Below are 16,405 nucleotides of genomic sequence, written 5' to 3'. Positions count from 1 at the left end.
TTTCTGGTCAAACATAACATGCTTTCCAAAATTAGATTTATAATTTCCGAGAAAATAACATGGTTTCGACAAACATCTTATATGTTTTCCGTGAAAAAGTAACATTATGCTCTTGAAACATGGTTGAGGTGCACTCAAAAAAAGTGAACTCTCTATTTCAGTAAAGCCAATTTAACTTTATTTTAGTTCATGGAATTATTATGTTTGAAGAAAGTTTCCTTTACTCTAATAATTGAATTTACTCGAATATTAAATTTTGTATTGCCAAAAACTGTGAACCGTTCCATGCATTTCTTTAAACTTTTTTCTACTTGAAATCAAATTAATTCCCTAACCAGCAAATAAGATATGAAAGTGTTTGTGTTTAGAAATAGAATCAGTTCAATCGCAATAGCAATAGACTCCGTGGCGCAACGGTAGCGCGTCTGACTCCAGATCAGAAGGTTGCGTGTTCAAATCACGTCGGGGTCAATCACATATATTTTTAAAAAATATATATGGATAACGGGAAATCAAAATAAAGTGCGCTGTGACCTCAAAAAAAGAAGGAATTCCCAATAAACACAAGTATTTGATAAATACTTTTATTCAACACACACTGAAAAAAATATTGACCTAATATTGAAGATTATGCAACTTAAATTTTAGGATTCGGAATTTACGCAATGCTAAGAGCAAAATTTTTTAAAATAATGACATTTTAATTAAAAGAAAGTAAGGCAAATGTTCCTTAAAATAAAGAAAAACATTTTTAATTTAAAGAAATCGTCTTTAACTCAACTGACATATTGAATTTTTAAATTTAAGATAAAAATGCTTCAAATATAGGCTATGCTTTATTTTAAGGATTTGCATCTTTGGTTTAAAGTTTTTTTTTTAGCATTAAGAAAACAGTTTTTACTTTGAAGTACTTGGCATAATTTGGATTTTAAAACTCGAATTTGTTTTTACATGAATACCTTTATTAATACATCGCAAACAGAGAATAAAAATTCGATGAATGAGATCTGTATCCAATTTTAATTTTATCGATCCTAGATTTAAAGCCAGGGAGGTCCCTACAGAATGTCTTTATTTTAAAGAAGCCGCATCTTTGGCTCGGAATCAATACCAAAATCCTTAAAGGAAGGTCAAAATCTTTGGATCCAAGTAAACTTTTTTTTGAGTGCAGCTACAAACAAAATAAGTAAGTTAAAATTCCACTTTAGAAATTGTAGACAATAATAGCAACAATTTCTCAAGCTAGAACTCAAATTAAGATTTTTTACTATTCAATAATTTCTGAAACAATTAAAGCAACAATTCATTTAATTTTAAAATGCTAATATTAAGTGTAAACCAAGCGGTGTTGCTAATTGTGACAACTGGTAGAAATGCGAATGGGAATTATCGGGACTCCCTTTGAAACTAGGTAATGGACTGTATGACGTTTGCTGTAAATTTATTTGTTCTCTCACGGATGAGAAATAATAAGTGGAAATTGACTTCCAATTTTTGCCCCAAAATGAGAAACCAGTATTGGGGATTTTTTCCCAAATCGGGGATATTTTTTCGAGGATGGGGACAAAATTTTTGAGTTGGGGACTTGGGGGTTTGGTGGGGAATTTACACAAATTTGGGGATTTTTGTGGGGAATTCTGGTCAGTATAACAAATTAGGTTTTGAGTTATGGTTTATATGAAATTCTTTAATTCTACATGCTTAAAAAGGGGCTTAAAGAAGTACAGAGAATCTTCAAAATATGAAAAATAAAAATTATATTCTAAAAGCTACTTTACAATTTACTTTGTTTCTAAGAAATTATTAACTATTGTGAAATTATTAAAATTATGAAATTATTATATATTAAATATATATAAAACATATAATAGAGATCATATGGGGGCAACAACGCCTTTTGGTCGATCACCCAATTTTATTTCTTAGCTATTCAGAACTATTTGATTCATAACTCCTATTTTTTCACAAATCCTATTTTTTCTCTGATGAGGGATTGTATCAGATAATATTTTGAGCACCCGTCTAATTTTTAGGATTTTGAAATCTTAATCTTATTGTAACTCGCAAACTGGTATAACCAAAATTTCATAATTTTACAATTTTTAGATTATGACTGATTTTTTACAGCAGAGCCTATTTCTTTTTTCAAAAAACTTGCCAAAAACGATATTGGGGATTTTTGTGGGGAATTTTAAATTAAATTGGGGATTTTTGGGGATGAAAGTATCTCATTTTGGGGACAAGAGCCCGAAAAATACTGGCAACACTGAAAACAAGTATATACGGCCTAACCTAACCTAACCATGTACCCTCCACCATGGATTGCATAGAAACTTCTACTAAAGACGGTCATCCACAATTAAATTACTTGGGTTACGGCCGATGGCAAGGCATCATAAAACTTCTTAACACCATCTTCTAAATTGTAAGTTAGTCCATGCGGGATATATAGTAGACAAAAGAAGGGTCGATTAAATACGTATATATTCAGTTCTTGGCTAGTATATATAGGGAAGAAATAATTACGATTCGATATGAACTTTTGTGCTGTAATTATAGAGCCAGAATTGAAATATGGGGGTCGTTTTATATACAATTATGAACACGAGTCTATAAAACATGGCAGATTTCTTACTGTTTGGTAGATTGGCAGAATTCTTGATGTCTTGGAAGATTTTGCAATATATTCCTCTCCAACAATGAAATGCTTCAAAAATTTTCTATAGAAATAACATTTTGACAAAATTTTCTACAGAAATAAAATTCTGACAAAATATTCTATAGAAATTATATTTTGACAAAATTTCCTAAAGAAATAAAATGTTGACAAAATATTCTATAGAAATAAAATTTTGACAAAATTTTCTATAGAAATATAAAATTTTGACAAAATTTTCTATGGCAATAAAATTTTGGTAGATTATTTTTGGCTTGAGTGGCAATCGTGATTTTTCTGTTATTGGGGATTGGTTTATTTGGGGGCTATATGTAATATAAATCGATACGGACCAATTTTGGCATGGTTGTTAGAGACCATATACTAACACCATGTACCAAATTTTAACCGGATCGGTTGAAATATGCTTCTCTTAGAGGCTCCACAGGCAAAATCTGGGGGTCCGTTTATATGGGGGCTATACGTAAAAGTGAACCCACATGGTTCACTTTCACAATATGGACCAATTTTGGCATGGTTTTTATCGAATATGGGGATCGGTTTAAATGGGGATTATATAATTAAGACCTGTATGGACCAATTTTTAATGGTTGTTAGAGACCATACACTAACACCACGTACCAAATTTCAACCGGATCGGGCGAATTTTGTTCTTCCAAGGGTCTCTGGAGGTCAAATCTGGGGATCGGTTTATATGGGGGCCATATATAATTATGGACCGATGCGGATCAATTTTGGCATGGTTGTTAGAGACCATATACTAACACCATGTACGAAATTTTCATCCGACCTACATCAATAACGAATACTTGTGCCAAGTTTCAAGTCGATAGCTTGTTTCGTTCGGAAGTTAGCGTGATTTTAACGGACGGACGGACGGACATGTTTAGATCGACTCAGAATTTCACCACGACCTACAATATGTTATATATACTTTATGGGGTCTTAGAGCAATATTTCGATGTGGAGGGTATAAAAAGATATAAGTATGGGTACACTGAAAAAAATATTGTCGTGAGGTCAAAGATTTCATGTCTTTAAAATACGAATGCAAATTTTGCTTAGCATAGAAGACATATTTCTCTAATAGAAAGTTTTTTTCCTTGTCCAAAAGACGACAAACTTTTCAATGAAGTTGTATTGTCCTTATAATTGAGTGATTTCACTTAAAAATGGGTATCATAACATGAAAGAAAAAATGTTTGGGCTAAGGTTAATTTGTCTTTAATAATTCAGAAAAATTCTTTAAATTTAATGAAATTGTCTTTACATTTGTTGTCTCTTCGCATCTTGACTACAAAGCAAAAAATCGTTCAAAACTAGGACATGTTTTTCAAAACTTTATTTTAAAGATGTTTTTAACTTGAAACATAGCATAATTGTTATTGGAAGTCGAGTCTTAATTTGGCAAATAAAGCTGTCGTTAACTCGTCTTTAAAGGACTTTGATAGCATATGAAGAAAAAAAGCTGAAAAAGTGAAAAATTAAAATTTGCTTCCTAGAAGCAAGTACGCAAAACCCAAATTTAAAAGAGAATTGTGTCTTAAAAGTATCCTTACTTGTATTCTCCGCTTCTTTGGCTCGGAATCAATACCAACATTTTTAAAGTAAAGACAAAATCTTTGGAAGCGGGCATGCTTTTTTTTCAGTGTAGTTAACGTAGATTTTGGAAGTGTAATGTGTATGAGGTATTAGTTTAATGCGCACTGCATCGTTTAGGATAAATCCACTATTTTTACAAAAACAAAAAAAAACGTGCTATGCAGATATTTTTTTTATCATTTTGCATATTATGTATTTTTAGAGGAATCGGTGTTCTTAAGACCAAATTTGGGAAAATAAGGCCATAACTAAAACTAACCCGATTTGGATCATTCTTTGCAAGTATATTGAGGACAATAGAAGATTAGATTTTGCCATCTTTAATTAAGATCGGTTAATATATAAAGGTTTTAAGGGAAATTTTTGAGAAAATGATAGATATATCTAAATTTGTTCCGAATTCCCCGAAGTTCGGATTTCGCCAAAATCGGCGGTATATATTTAATTGAGTCTAAAATCTATATTTCTGGTAGGCACATTTTTTGGCGGATTTAGGGTATAACCATTTTCTTTTAACGTTGTAAGAGTTTGTACTTTCTTGTGTATTTTCACTTTTAATTATAGTTGGTTTTCAAAGGATTTGAATAAAAATGTTATGATCCAATGAATAGTATCCCAGCAAAAAAAAATTGGAAGTTCTTCTCAAGGCACAACTTTAAAAGAACTTCCAAAAATGCTCTCCCAAAGATGTTCTTTATTTTAACTGCACAGGAAGTTCATTTGAGTCAATTTCTTTATAACTCGCTTTTTACATATTTTTAATGGGAAATTTATTTTTTTTTGTGTTTCATATTTTTTACATTTTTTTAATGGGAAATTTATTTTTTTGTGTTTCAATAGGATAAAAACAGATTAAGATTTAATAAAATGGTACAAATTATTTAAATTTAGCCGAAAAAAATGCCAAATCCTTTGTAGAAAAATTTCAAATTTTTGAAAATATTTGATCACAAAAACTCTAGACAAGCGTTATAATGCATTAAAAATCATAAAAAAAAAATTAAAAATTATTTATTTGTCAAAATATCACAAAATTTCTTAATTCACATGCAAAACACTGAACTCGCCTCACACCTTAAAGAATGATGCAAATTAAGTGCAGCGTCTGTTGAAATGGTGGACATCCGTCCTATGACAAGCCCATGTTAAATTCATCGCTTTTGCGTCAATTTGCACCACTTCCGAATCCAAAAAGAACATTTTCACTACTTTTTTGGCGATGCTTTTTTTGCTGGGATGTATATAGAAAATAATTATTTCCGACCAAAATATTCAAGTGGTGTTGTAAATTTTGACTTTTGACTACTCGTTACTTTTGAATTGAGTACTCGTTACTACTCGTTACTTTTATAAAAAAATTAAAAAAGACATTGTGGGCACTTTTTAATAATATCTTCCTCTTTTTTAAAAACAGTATAGAAAAGCAAATTACATTAGCCAGTTTTATTCTAGTGTTATAAAATGTGGTGTTGTAGATATATGGGTCTCGTTAGAAAAAGATTTTCACCAATCATTCGAATTTTTAGAGCCAATTTCGTATTCACTATTTGGTATTTCGTCAGGGTATATCTAAATGACCTTGTGTATTATTGATGCTTGCAATTTGCAAACTTTTTAAATCCATCATTTTCCACCATTGACAGTGGATGAAAATATTTAGCGATCATTTTTATCGTGAGACATAATGTTGAAATTTTCCAAGGGGTTTTGAATAAGCTTGGGTACCTTCTCTGAAAACAATTGGATTGAACCAGCTGAAGTCAACGACATTATTATTCATACTATTTGCATGAGACGTGATCCATGTGATGCTTTAAATTATAGCTCCCACCTACACCCAATGCAATTTTTTTCAAATGCAAACGTTTTTAAGAAATCACATATATTTTTCACTTTATTCAAAGGTGAAGCCATATATCCTTTTCGTGTTATTTTAATTGATAAAACGATTTTCGAAAACTTCAATTTATATTTTCCAAGAAGTCAAGAATTTTACTTCCAAACCGCCAAATTACTTACCGTCAGAAGAAAAAAACTGGCATTGAAGATATTGAGTACTCTTTTACTAGTAACGAGTACTCAAAAAATTAGTCAGTAACGAGTACTTGTAATCAAATACTCGTTACTTTCCCAATACTATATTCAAGTGTATTTTTAATTGGTAATACCTTTTTATGTCATTGAAATGTCAATTGGGAAAATTAATATTTTAATTGAAAACTTAAATTATTTTTTTAATTTGATTAAAAAGTTATTCATATCAGTTAATTGTTTAATTGATTACTATTTCAACTTCAATCAACTTTTTAATTGGAAATTTGTTTTCTATATGAACGGATCAGACAATTCTTAATTCATTAATTTTCTATTTATTTTCATTATTTTATTGCAGAAAATGTTCCTGTAGATATGGCAAAAATTTCACGACGTGCAGTGGCCTCGTCGTCTTCTAATTCAGCTGCATCATCATCGTCATCTTCATATTCAATTCCCTCGGATCACAGTGGACGTTTGGAAAATCGTATAAATTCAAATACCATCATAAATGAAAGGAAGTCAGTGCGTTCCATATCATCCGCGGTGTCATCATCTCGATTTATTGATACTCCTTTGGGTGGCGGTCGTGATATTGACTACGGCAGCGATGATTCACAAACTGCAGTCAGTGGTACGGCAGATCCTCTACGAAATGATGGTAGCCCAGTTACAACTTCATCACATAATAATGTCTATACTTATACGCCAACAACGACTGGGTAAGTTGTAAAAAATATTTTTAGGGGTACTTAGTGTTGGGATACAAAATTATTTATGACCCTAACATAAAATATAATACCAACTAATGCTGGTAGTGAAAAGGATGCGCATGTTTGCACTAGATCCACCGTTGTCCAATGGTTAGCATGCCCGCCTTGCATCACAAGGTCGTGGGTTCGATTCCTGCTTCGACCAAACACCAAAAAGTTTTTCAGCGGTGGATTATCCCACCTCAGTAATGCTGGTGACATTTCTGAGGGTTTCAAATATTCTCTAAGTGGTTTCACTGCAATAAAGTGGTTTCACGGCTATAAAAAGGAGGTCCCTTGTCATTGAGCTTAACATGAAATCGGGCAGCACTCAGTGATAAGAGAGAAGTTCACCAATGTGGTATCACAATGGACTGAATAGTCTAATTGAGCCTAGCAGGCTGCCACCTAACCTAACCTAACGTTTGGAAACGCTATTGAACCTTCGAAATAGCAAGTATGTGCGGCCCCAAATTCGGCCATGCCGAATGTTATATATCCTCCACCATGGATTGCGTACAAATTTCTTCTAAATACTGTCTTCCACAATGTAATTAATTGGTTTGTGGTAACAATTGAAGGGGATATGGCATTTTAAAACTTCTTAACACTGACTTCTAAATTGTAAGTTAGTCCACATGATGTCTATGCCAGAAAAAACAAGTAAAGGGTGATTTGTTAAGAGCTTGATAACTTTTTTTTTAAAAAAAAACGCATAAAATTTGCAAAATCTCATCGGTTCTTTATTTGAAACGTTAGATTGGTCCATGACATTTACTTTTTGAAGATAATTTCATTTAAATGTTGACCGCGGCTGCGTCTTAGGTGGTCCATTCGGAAAGTCCAATTTTGGGCAACTTTTTCGAGCATTTCGGCCGGAATAGCCCGAATTTCTTCGGAAATGTTGTCTTCCAAAGCTGGAATAGTTGCTGGCTTATTTCTGTAGACTTTAGACTTGACGTAGCCCCACAAAAAATAGTCTAAAGGCGTCAAATCGCATGATCTTGGTGGCCAACTTACCGGTCCATTTCTTGAGATGAATTGTTCTCCGAAGTTTTCCCTCAAAATGGCCATAGAATCGCGAGCTGTGTGGCATGTAGCGCCATCTTGTTGAAACCACATGTCAACCAAGTTCAGTTCTTCCATTTTTGGCAACAAAAAGTTTGTTAGCATCGAACGATAGCGATCGCCATTCACCGTAACGTTGCGTCCAACAGCATCTTTGAAAAAATACGGTCCAATGATTCCACCAGCGTACAAACCACACCAAACAGTGCATTTTTCGGGATGCATGGGCAGTTCTTGAACGGCTTCTGGTTGCTCTTCACTCCAAATGCGGCAATTTTGCTTATTTACGTAGCCATTCAACCAGAAATGAGCCTCATCGCTGAACAAAATTTGTCGATAAAAAAGCGGATTTTCTGCCAACTTTTCTAGGGCCCATTCACTGAAAATTCGACGTTGTGGCAGATCGTAAGTCTATTCATGATGAAATGTCAAAGCATACTGAGCATCTTTCTCTTTGACACCATGTCTGAAATCCCACGTGATCTGTCAAATACTAATACATGAAAATCCTAACCTCAAAAGAATCACCCTTTATATACGGCCGTAAGTTCGGTCAGGCCGAAGCTTATGTACCCTCCACCATGGATTGCGTAGTAACTTCTTCTAAACACTGCCATCCACAATCGAATTACTTTGGTTGCGGTAACGCTTGTCGATGGCAAGGTATCGTAAAACCTCTTAACACCGTCTTCTAAATTATAAGTAAGCCCATACCTGTTATATATTATATTAAAAAAGACCGATTAAATACGTATATAATTCAGTTTGACAAAATTTTCTATAAAAATAAAATTTCAACCAAATTTTCTATAGAAATAAAATTTTGACAAAATTTTCTATAGAAATAAAATTTTGAAAAAATTTTCTATAGAAATATAATTTTGACAAAATTTTCTATAGAAATAAAGTTTTGACAAAATTTTCTATAGAAATGAAATTTTAACAAAATTTTCTATAAAAATAAAATTTTAACAAAATTTTCTATAGAAATAAATTTTTTATAAAATTTTCTATAGAAATAAAATTTTGGTAGATTATTTTTGGCTCGAGTGGCAACCATGATTATGAACCGATATGGACCAATTTTTGTGTGATTGGGGATCAGCTATATATAACTATAGACCGATATGGACCACTTTTGGAATGGTTGTTAGCGGCCATATACTAACACCACGTTCCAAATTTGAACCGGATCGGATGAATTTTGCTCCTCCAAGAGGCTCCGGAAGTCAAATCTGGAGAACGGTTTATATGGAGTATATATGTAATTGTGGACCGATGTGGACCAATTCTGGCACGGTTGTTAGAGACCATATACTAACACCATGTTCCAAATTACAACCGGATGGGATGAAATTTGCTTCTCTTAGAGGCTCCTCAAGCCAAATCGGGGGATCGGTTTATATGGGGGCTATATATAATTATGAACCTATGTGGACCTATTTTTCCATGGATGTTAGAGACCATTTACTAATACCACGTTCCACATTTGAACCGGATCGGATGACTTTTGCTCCTACAAGATGCTCCGGAGGTCAAATCTGGAGAACGGTTTATGTGGTGGCTATATATAATTATGGACCGATATGGACCAGTTCTGGCACGGTTGTTAGAGACCATATACTAACATCATGTTCCAAATTTCAACCGGATCGAATTAAATTTGCTTCTGTTAGAGGCTCCGCAAGCTAAATCTGGGGATCGGTTTATATGGGGGCTATATATAATTATGAACCGATGTGGACCAATTTTTGCATGGTTGTTAGAGACCATATATCAACATCATGCACCAAATTTCAGCCGGATCGGATGAAATTTGTTTCTCTTTGAGCCTCCGCAAGCCAAATCTGGGGATCGGTTTATATGGGGGCTATATATAATTATGGACCGATGTGGACCAATTTTTGCATGGTTGTTAGAGAACTAACACTAAAACCACGTACCAAATTTCAGCCGGATCGAATGAAATTTGCTTCTCTTAGAGGCTCCGCAAGCCAAATCGGGGGATCGGTTTATATGGGGGCTATATACAATTATGGACCGATGTCGACCAATTTTTGCATGGTTGTTAGAGAACTAACACTAAAACCACGTACCAAATTTCAGCCGCATCGGATGAAATTTGCTTCTCTTAGAGGCTCCGCAAATTAAATCGAGGGATCGGTTTATATGGGGGCTATATGTAATTATGGTGAACCAATTTTTGCATAGTTGTTATATACCATATACTAACACCATGTACCAAATTTCAGCCGGATCGGATGAAATTTGCTTCTCTTAGAGCAATCGCAAGCCAAATTTGGGGGTCCGTTTATATGGGGGCTATACGTAAAAGTGGACCGATACGGCCTATTTTCTATACCATCCGACCTACATCAATAACAACTACTTGTGCCAAGTTTCAAGTCGATAGCTTGTTTTGTTCGGAAGTTAGCGTGATTTCAACAGACGGACGGACGGACATGCTCAGATCGACTCAGAATTTCACCACGACCCAGAATATATACTTTATGGGGTCTTAGAGCAATATTTCGATGTGTTACAAACGGAATGACAAAGTTAATATACCCCCATCCTATGGTGGAGGGTATAATAAACATATTAAATACCCACATAAGGCATTTTAGTTCTTGATCGGTTTATATATAGAGGTGTAATTAGAGGGCAACATAGTAGTTAAACGGAAATTTGTTCCTCCATGAGGCTCCAGAAGTCATATCTCATTTTGAACCGATATGGACCAATCTTTGCATGATAATTACAACCAATATACTGACATCAGGTGCAAAATTTGCTGCCTGTTCGGGCAATTTTCGTTCCCCTCGAGACCAACGAAACCGTGAAAAATCAGTCGTTGCACAAAACTTTAGCCACTATACTATACCATTCTTTCGTATTATTTTCCAGACCTAACAAACATGCACCATATACTGCCTCCCCAATGCCTCCTGGTAAATACAATGAAACCGAGGCAACTCCAACTCTTAGTCCAAGGGAACTCATTCGTGCACAGTTTTTTGCCACCTACGATGTCATGACCGGAGTGCGTATAGCTGCAACATTGGGTGGATTCTTTGGTCTCATGGTATTCCTGATAGTCTATAAGAGTCGAAGCAGTTCCAATGAGACTTTAAAAGTGCTAAAGGTAAGTCAACCTGATTGCGATTGGAAATTCCTTACTCAGCTCGGGTGCATTTTTATTTTGAAGGATCCTAAAATGGCGGCTGTGGCCGCTGTTTGCATGCAAGAAGAGGAAGAACGTGAAATACAAGAAGCCATGGTTGCCACTGGGATGTCCATATATCCGGATGAATATGATGCCATTTTGTATAGGCGCCAGCGTATGTTATCTTTGGGAAATGTGAGTGCTCCACCTATGCTAAATCGGGGTTTTCGATTCTCCTCAGTTGGTGGTGGCTACAGTAGCCTGTTGGAGCCCCCTAGACGTTTCTCCCTCTCATCTGCTTCGGGTGCTTTGAGCGTCGGAGGTGGTAGTTATGTTGGAAGTCGCAGAAGAAGTGGTTCGGAAACTTCACGAATATTTAGTAATTACCCTATGGGTAGTAGTTTTGGTACAGATGATTATTTTGTGGAAACCGATGATGAGTTCGACAATGGAGATTTTCAGCAAAGAGTAATGGCATCGACATTGGACGAAGAACTGGTGGGGAAACATCACAAGCGCAGTGATTCTACAAAAAGTAAACAAGGGTTTCTCGAAGTGCCACTTATGGTAAGTGTGGATTAGCTTTTGAGATGTAGAATACCAGAAATATTGTTCATTTTCGTTTTGTTTTTTCAGGGACAAGATTCACGACGCAGCAGTGCCATGACTTGCTGCAGCACTGATAGCTCATATCTGGAAAGACGTTGTTCAGCCTTCACTTTGGGTTTGTCAAACCTGCCGCCTTCATTACAGCGAAAATGTTCTACAGCATCTCGAGCCTCGAGCACCGATATGTGGGACTATTATTATCCCGATATTCAAGTCATACAACCTACACCCAAGCCATCACCCTTGTCTTCGGAGCGAAGCATCTATGAACAATTGCAGGCACAACAATCACAGCAACAATCTCAGGCCTCGAAACCATTAACAACGACTATCAATGCTACCAATTCCACAACAACAATACCCATAGAGTCTTCCTTAAGAGGCTTTACCACAGTCACCAGCACCTCTAGTGGTAGTAATGGTAAGGCAACCAAGCCACCAGCGGGCAGCAGCTCCAAAGCCAGTGAGAAATCAGGAGGTGTATCACCTTCTCAGAAATGTATACCCAAGCATAGCATAGCCTACTATGACCCGGAGAGTGCTCAGTCGGGAAGAAAGCAACAAATCCACTCCATAAGTGCGGACACTGTCGATGTTTACCCCTACAATCAGCCGCTGAATGAGCGGGGTATCTATGAGGCCACTGCCCCAGCACAATCAGCTCCTCCCGTGGGAGTACATCAAGGCTTCCGTTTCACAGATTCTCCCACAGATGAGCTACGTCTAAATGTTAGACGTAAAATAGCAGTGGTAGAACTTCCACGTATACCTTATCCGGAGCAGGATACACCATCCAGCCTATCGGGTTTAGCGTGTGAGAATAACAATAACAGTTTTCCCTATTCAAATTCCGCAGCTGCCAAGGCTGCTGCAAATGCTGCCAATTCCAGCAGTATTAGCATAGACAGCACCCCATTAAGCATTGACAAGCTGAATGGTAGTGGTAGCTTGGGTACAGTATCCGCTAAGGCTCTATTCAATGCGGATCGTAGAGCTCCATTGGCGTCTCTAAGTTCCTTTAAGATCTCATCACTGGAATATCAAGATTCCGAAGTTCGATCGGTGGACGAAGAAGATTCGGTATTTCTGGATAGTGTGGCTGATACCGATGAAGATTTGCGCCAGATGAGTAGTGAAAGTGAGGAAGCTAGCCTACAGGACTATGTGGCCGATATTGATCCACACAATAGTGGGACTACAGGATCACTAATGCATCACGATAGTTCAATGCCAAATGCAGCTGGCAGAGCTTTACGATATCCCATGGAGAGACATTTCAGCCTGGGTGCCCAAACCATTGCCAATACAACAACAACAACATCAAGTAGTGCTGTGACAGGTGCAAACATAGTCCCCACAACTGCCAGTGCGAGAACGCGTCGATCTATGTTGCAACGCAATCGTACCATAAGTGTGTCTTCCAGTGATCGTGTGGCTTTACTGGGACATCCTCTGAGAGATTTTCATTCGCCCTCCTCGTCAATAGACTCGAAACAAACACCACTGGAAACCCATTTCGGTGCCATTATTTGTACAAATAGTCCTCCAACACATCCGAGACGGGCACAGCTCCTACAACAATACAGTGATCCTCAAAGTCAGCCAACGACTACAACTACGACAACCAATACAACGGAAGAAGATACCTGCTCCACTCTCAATACTGAGGTGGGAATGGGCATTGAAATGCCTGGTGATGTTATAGATTTTGTTATTACGGGTAGCAATGAGACCATGGGCTTAAGTTCCACCACCCCTAGGGGTGGATCAAGTCTCACCCATCATAGTAGTTTGAATACAGTAGTAAGTTTCGGCCGATCAAGTCCCCCTAACCAAGAAACTCAGTTGGGGAGTATTGAAGCGAAACAAGATCTACTAATGAAATTACAATTACAACAACAACAACTGCCAATTTCTGCATCAACAACAACAACCCAATATGATCCTTGTGCCTCTTCTATATCTGATTCTTTTATACAAACTAAGGAAACTCTAATAAAAATGCCTTCTTCTCTCAAAAGCCTGATTTTAAATAAACCTTCCAAGACAACAACAACAACAGCAACAATCTCAGATCCTGCAAACAAAACCACAACAACAACAACAACTCCTCCATCACCATCACAACAACCCATTAATATTATAAGTCGTAGTGCCAGTAATCTAACATTTCCCCCAGAGATAGCCAACACCACCACTACTGGAACACAACCCCTTAACTTTTTCACAACCCTTAATGAAGCCCCCATGTATGATGTCAGCCATAGTCCCTGTCCATCGGTAATGCTGGAGTTACCATTGATACGTTTGCCCACCGAGGAGGATAATACTTCGGTGAGATCAGCCGACCCTCCCGACGCAGGCGATCATAGTTTGAGCTGTAAGAGTGATGAAACACCGCAACATTTTGATCCCAGCTTACCTAGCTCATCACGTAAATGGTCTAAGGAGACATTATTCTAGCTAACAGCTATGGTACGAACCACAATGGCCATAATGGTCATTGGTGGAAATTAACCATTACATGGATGGCGGTATAAAGTTACTTTAAAAGTGGACTGAGATAGGTTAAACAGTGGTAGGTAGGATAGGTGAAGCTACAGACGAATACCCAAATATGAATGTTCGCATCGGTAGATCACCTATTCGGACCACTTCCTTGCCTTTGAGAACAGTGATGTGAGTGGGACCGTATTGTGTTGTACACACACATAGCAATGAAGATCATGGTGATGAGATGCTCTCTCCTTTTGATTTGTGCAATTAAAGGAATTTATTGAAATCTAAGTTTTTGTAAGAGCTTGTTGTTGATTTTTTAATACCAATAGAAGAAAAAACCAAAACAAAAAATATTACTATCGTAATTATTAAAATATTATTTAATTATTAAAAAATAAATATTAGTCTTTAATTAGCCATTAGTTAAATTAAATGATGGGAATTGTATGTTATTTAAGTCAAATAAACCACATAAAAAAATCAGCCATTAAAACAAACAAAAAATGCATAAGAAGATCCAGTCCTTTTTGAAAACTGAGAAATTGTAATAACAACAAAAGATATCCTAAAATAAAATTAATTAAAACCCAATGTTAGATTCGTAAGTAAGATCGTTTAAGTAGTAGTTGACCAAACTATTTTGGGTGTTTGTTTTAGTAACGAAATTTTCAATATAGACGACGATGAGTATTTGAATATTTGAAAAAAAAAAAATAATAATAAAAGAGAAAATTATGAAAAAAAAAATCTTATAAAATATTACAATGTATTATTTTGTATGTGTAATGTATGAGAAATATTTACGTTTGAGACTGTTCAATATCCTATGTTTAGATATAAATCTTGGTATCCTCAGATTACAAATTCCACACACAACAGTTATCTGTTCTCCCCACAAAAACGAAGAAGTCTCTTTTCTCTCTCTCTCTCTGTCACATACACACTCACCTACTGATACTCCTTAACAGTATATTGAAGCAAAAGGTTTCCCTATGAAAACTCGGTTTCTAAATGGTTACAGTTTCACACATTTTTGCACAAACTTTAAATTTTACGCTGATGGCTTTTCCTCCTGAGAACATCATATGAATAGTGACAGTTCCGAAACAAGATGGGTACACAGAACAAAATATCAACCAAATTTGTCCAATATTTTAACCCTGGACAGTCATCCTTATTTTTTGTACACTAACGTCATCCTTCGTCATTTTGACTACGGCTTATTTCAAAATGCTATAATTTGCACTGTGAGCAAAAATGTGAACCAAAATTGAATTTATTTTCTTATTCATTTTGTTCTTAATTAGTATACAACAAAAATTCATAAAATATTTGCATTTGTATAACTTAAATTTATCATTTCCCAATCGACTAAAATGCATTTTAGATCGAAAATGAAATTACGCGTCGTCATTTTGACGAAGGATGACTGTCCAGGGTTAATTGAATTTTAAAAAATGTTTAATTAAAATTTTGATTGGTTCAACAAAATTTTTAATTGAAACAAAAATCAATAACAACAATTAACAGTTCCGAAATATATAAATAAGAAGGTATGTATATGTTTCATTTGTTCGATTACTCCGAAAACCGATTTTGAACATTGTTTGACCGGTTTTCTGTATTTCTATCTATCGACATTGTCATATGTTTTCTTCGAAAGTCGATCTTTGGTTAGAGACGTACTAAAGAAATGAAATCGCTGACTCATACAACTCCTTTTTATTATACACAAAGAAAATTTCATTAACCCTCTAAAGCCCTTTTTTCTGTTAGCTTAGATAAAATATTCAGGTTTTATCAAAAAAAAAAAAACGTGAAAACAAAAAATTTGGTTGTCTTTAGAAGTGTCTCACTAAAAAACTCCGACTAAAGGCTGGTTTGAGCATTAGAGGGTTAATGTTGAGCCATCGAAATTTTTTTATTCACGTTACTATTACAAAACCATAGCACTGAAAGCACAGCCTGAACTACTCCCTAGTTTATTTTCAAAGGTTA

General features: G+C 35.7%; 1 protein-coding gene and 1 non-coding gene across 2 annotated transcripts; both read left to right on the top strand.

Moving 5' to 3' along the window:
* Positions 1 to 399: 399 nt before the first annotated feature.
* TRNAW-CCA (transfer RNA tryptophan (anticodon CCA)) lies at positions 400 to 471 on the top strand. The gene has a single exon. It is a non-coding gene; the product is annotated as a tRNA-Trp (tRNA).
* A 6,204-nt stretch (positions 472 to 6,675) lies between these two features.
* LOC142226238 (uncharacterized) lies at positions 6,676 to 15,809 on the top strand. The gene is made up of 4 exons (XM_075296137.1): positions 6,676 to 7,035; positions 11,041 to 11,278; positions 11,342 to 11,866; positions 11,936 to 15,809. The coding sequence occupies exons 1-4, from the start codon at positions 6,689 to 6,691 to the stop codon at positions 14,369 to 14,371; spliced, it is 3,546 nt and encodes a 1,181-aa protein (XP_075152252.1). The 5' UTR covers positions 6,676 to 6,688; the 3' UTR covers positions 14,372 to 15,809.
* The last annotated feature ends 596 nt before the right edge of the window (positions 15,810 to 16,405 follow it).

This window comes from Haematobia irritans, chromosome 2, assembly GCF_050003625.1.
Source record: "Haematobia irritans isolate KBUSLIRL chromosome 2, ASM5000362v1, whole genome shotgun sequence".
Lineage (NCBI taxonomy): Eukaryota > Metazoa > Arthropoda > Insecta > Diptera > Muscidae > Haematobia > Haematobia irritans.
The sequence above is the reverse complement of the archived record's forward strand: the minus strand, read 5'-3'. Positions and strand labels throughout refer to the sequence as shown.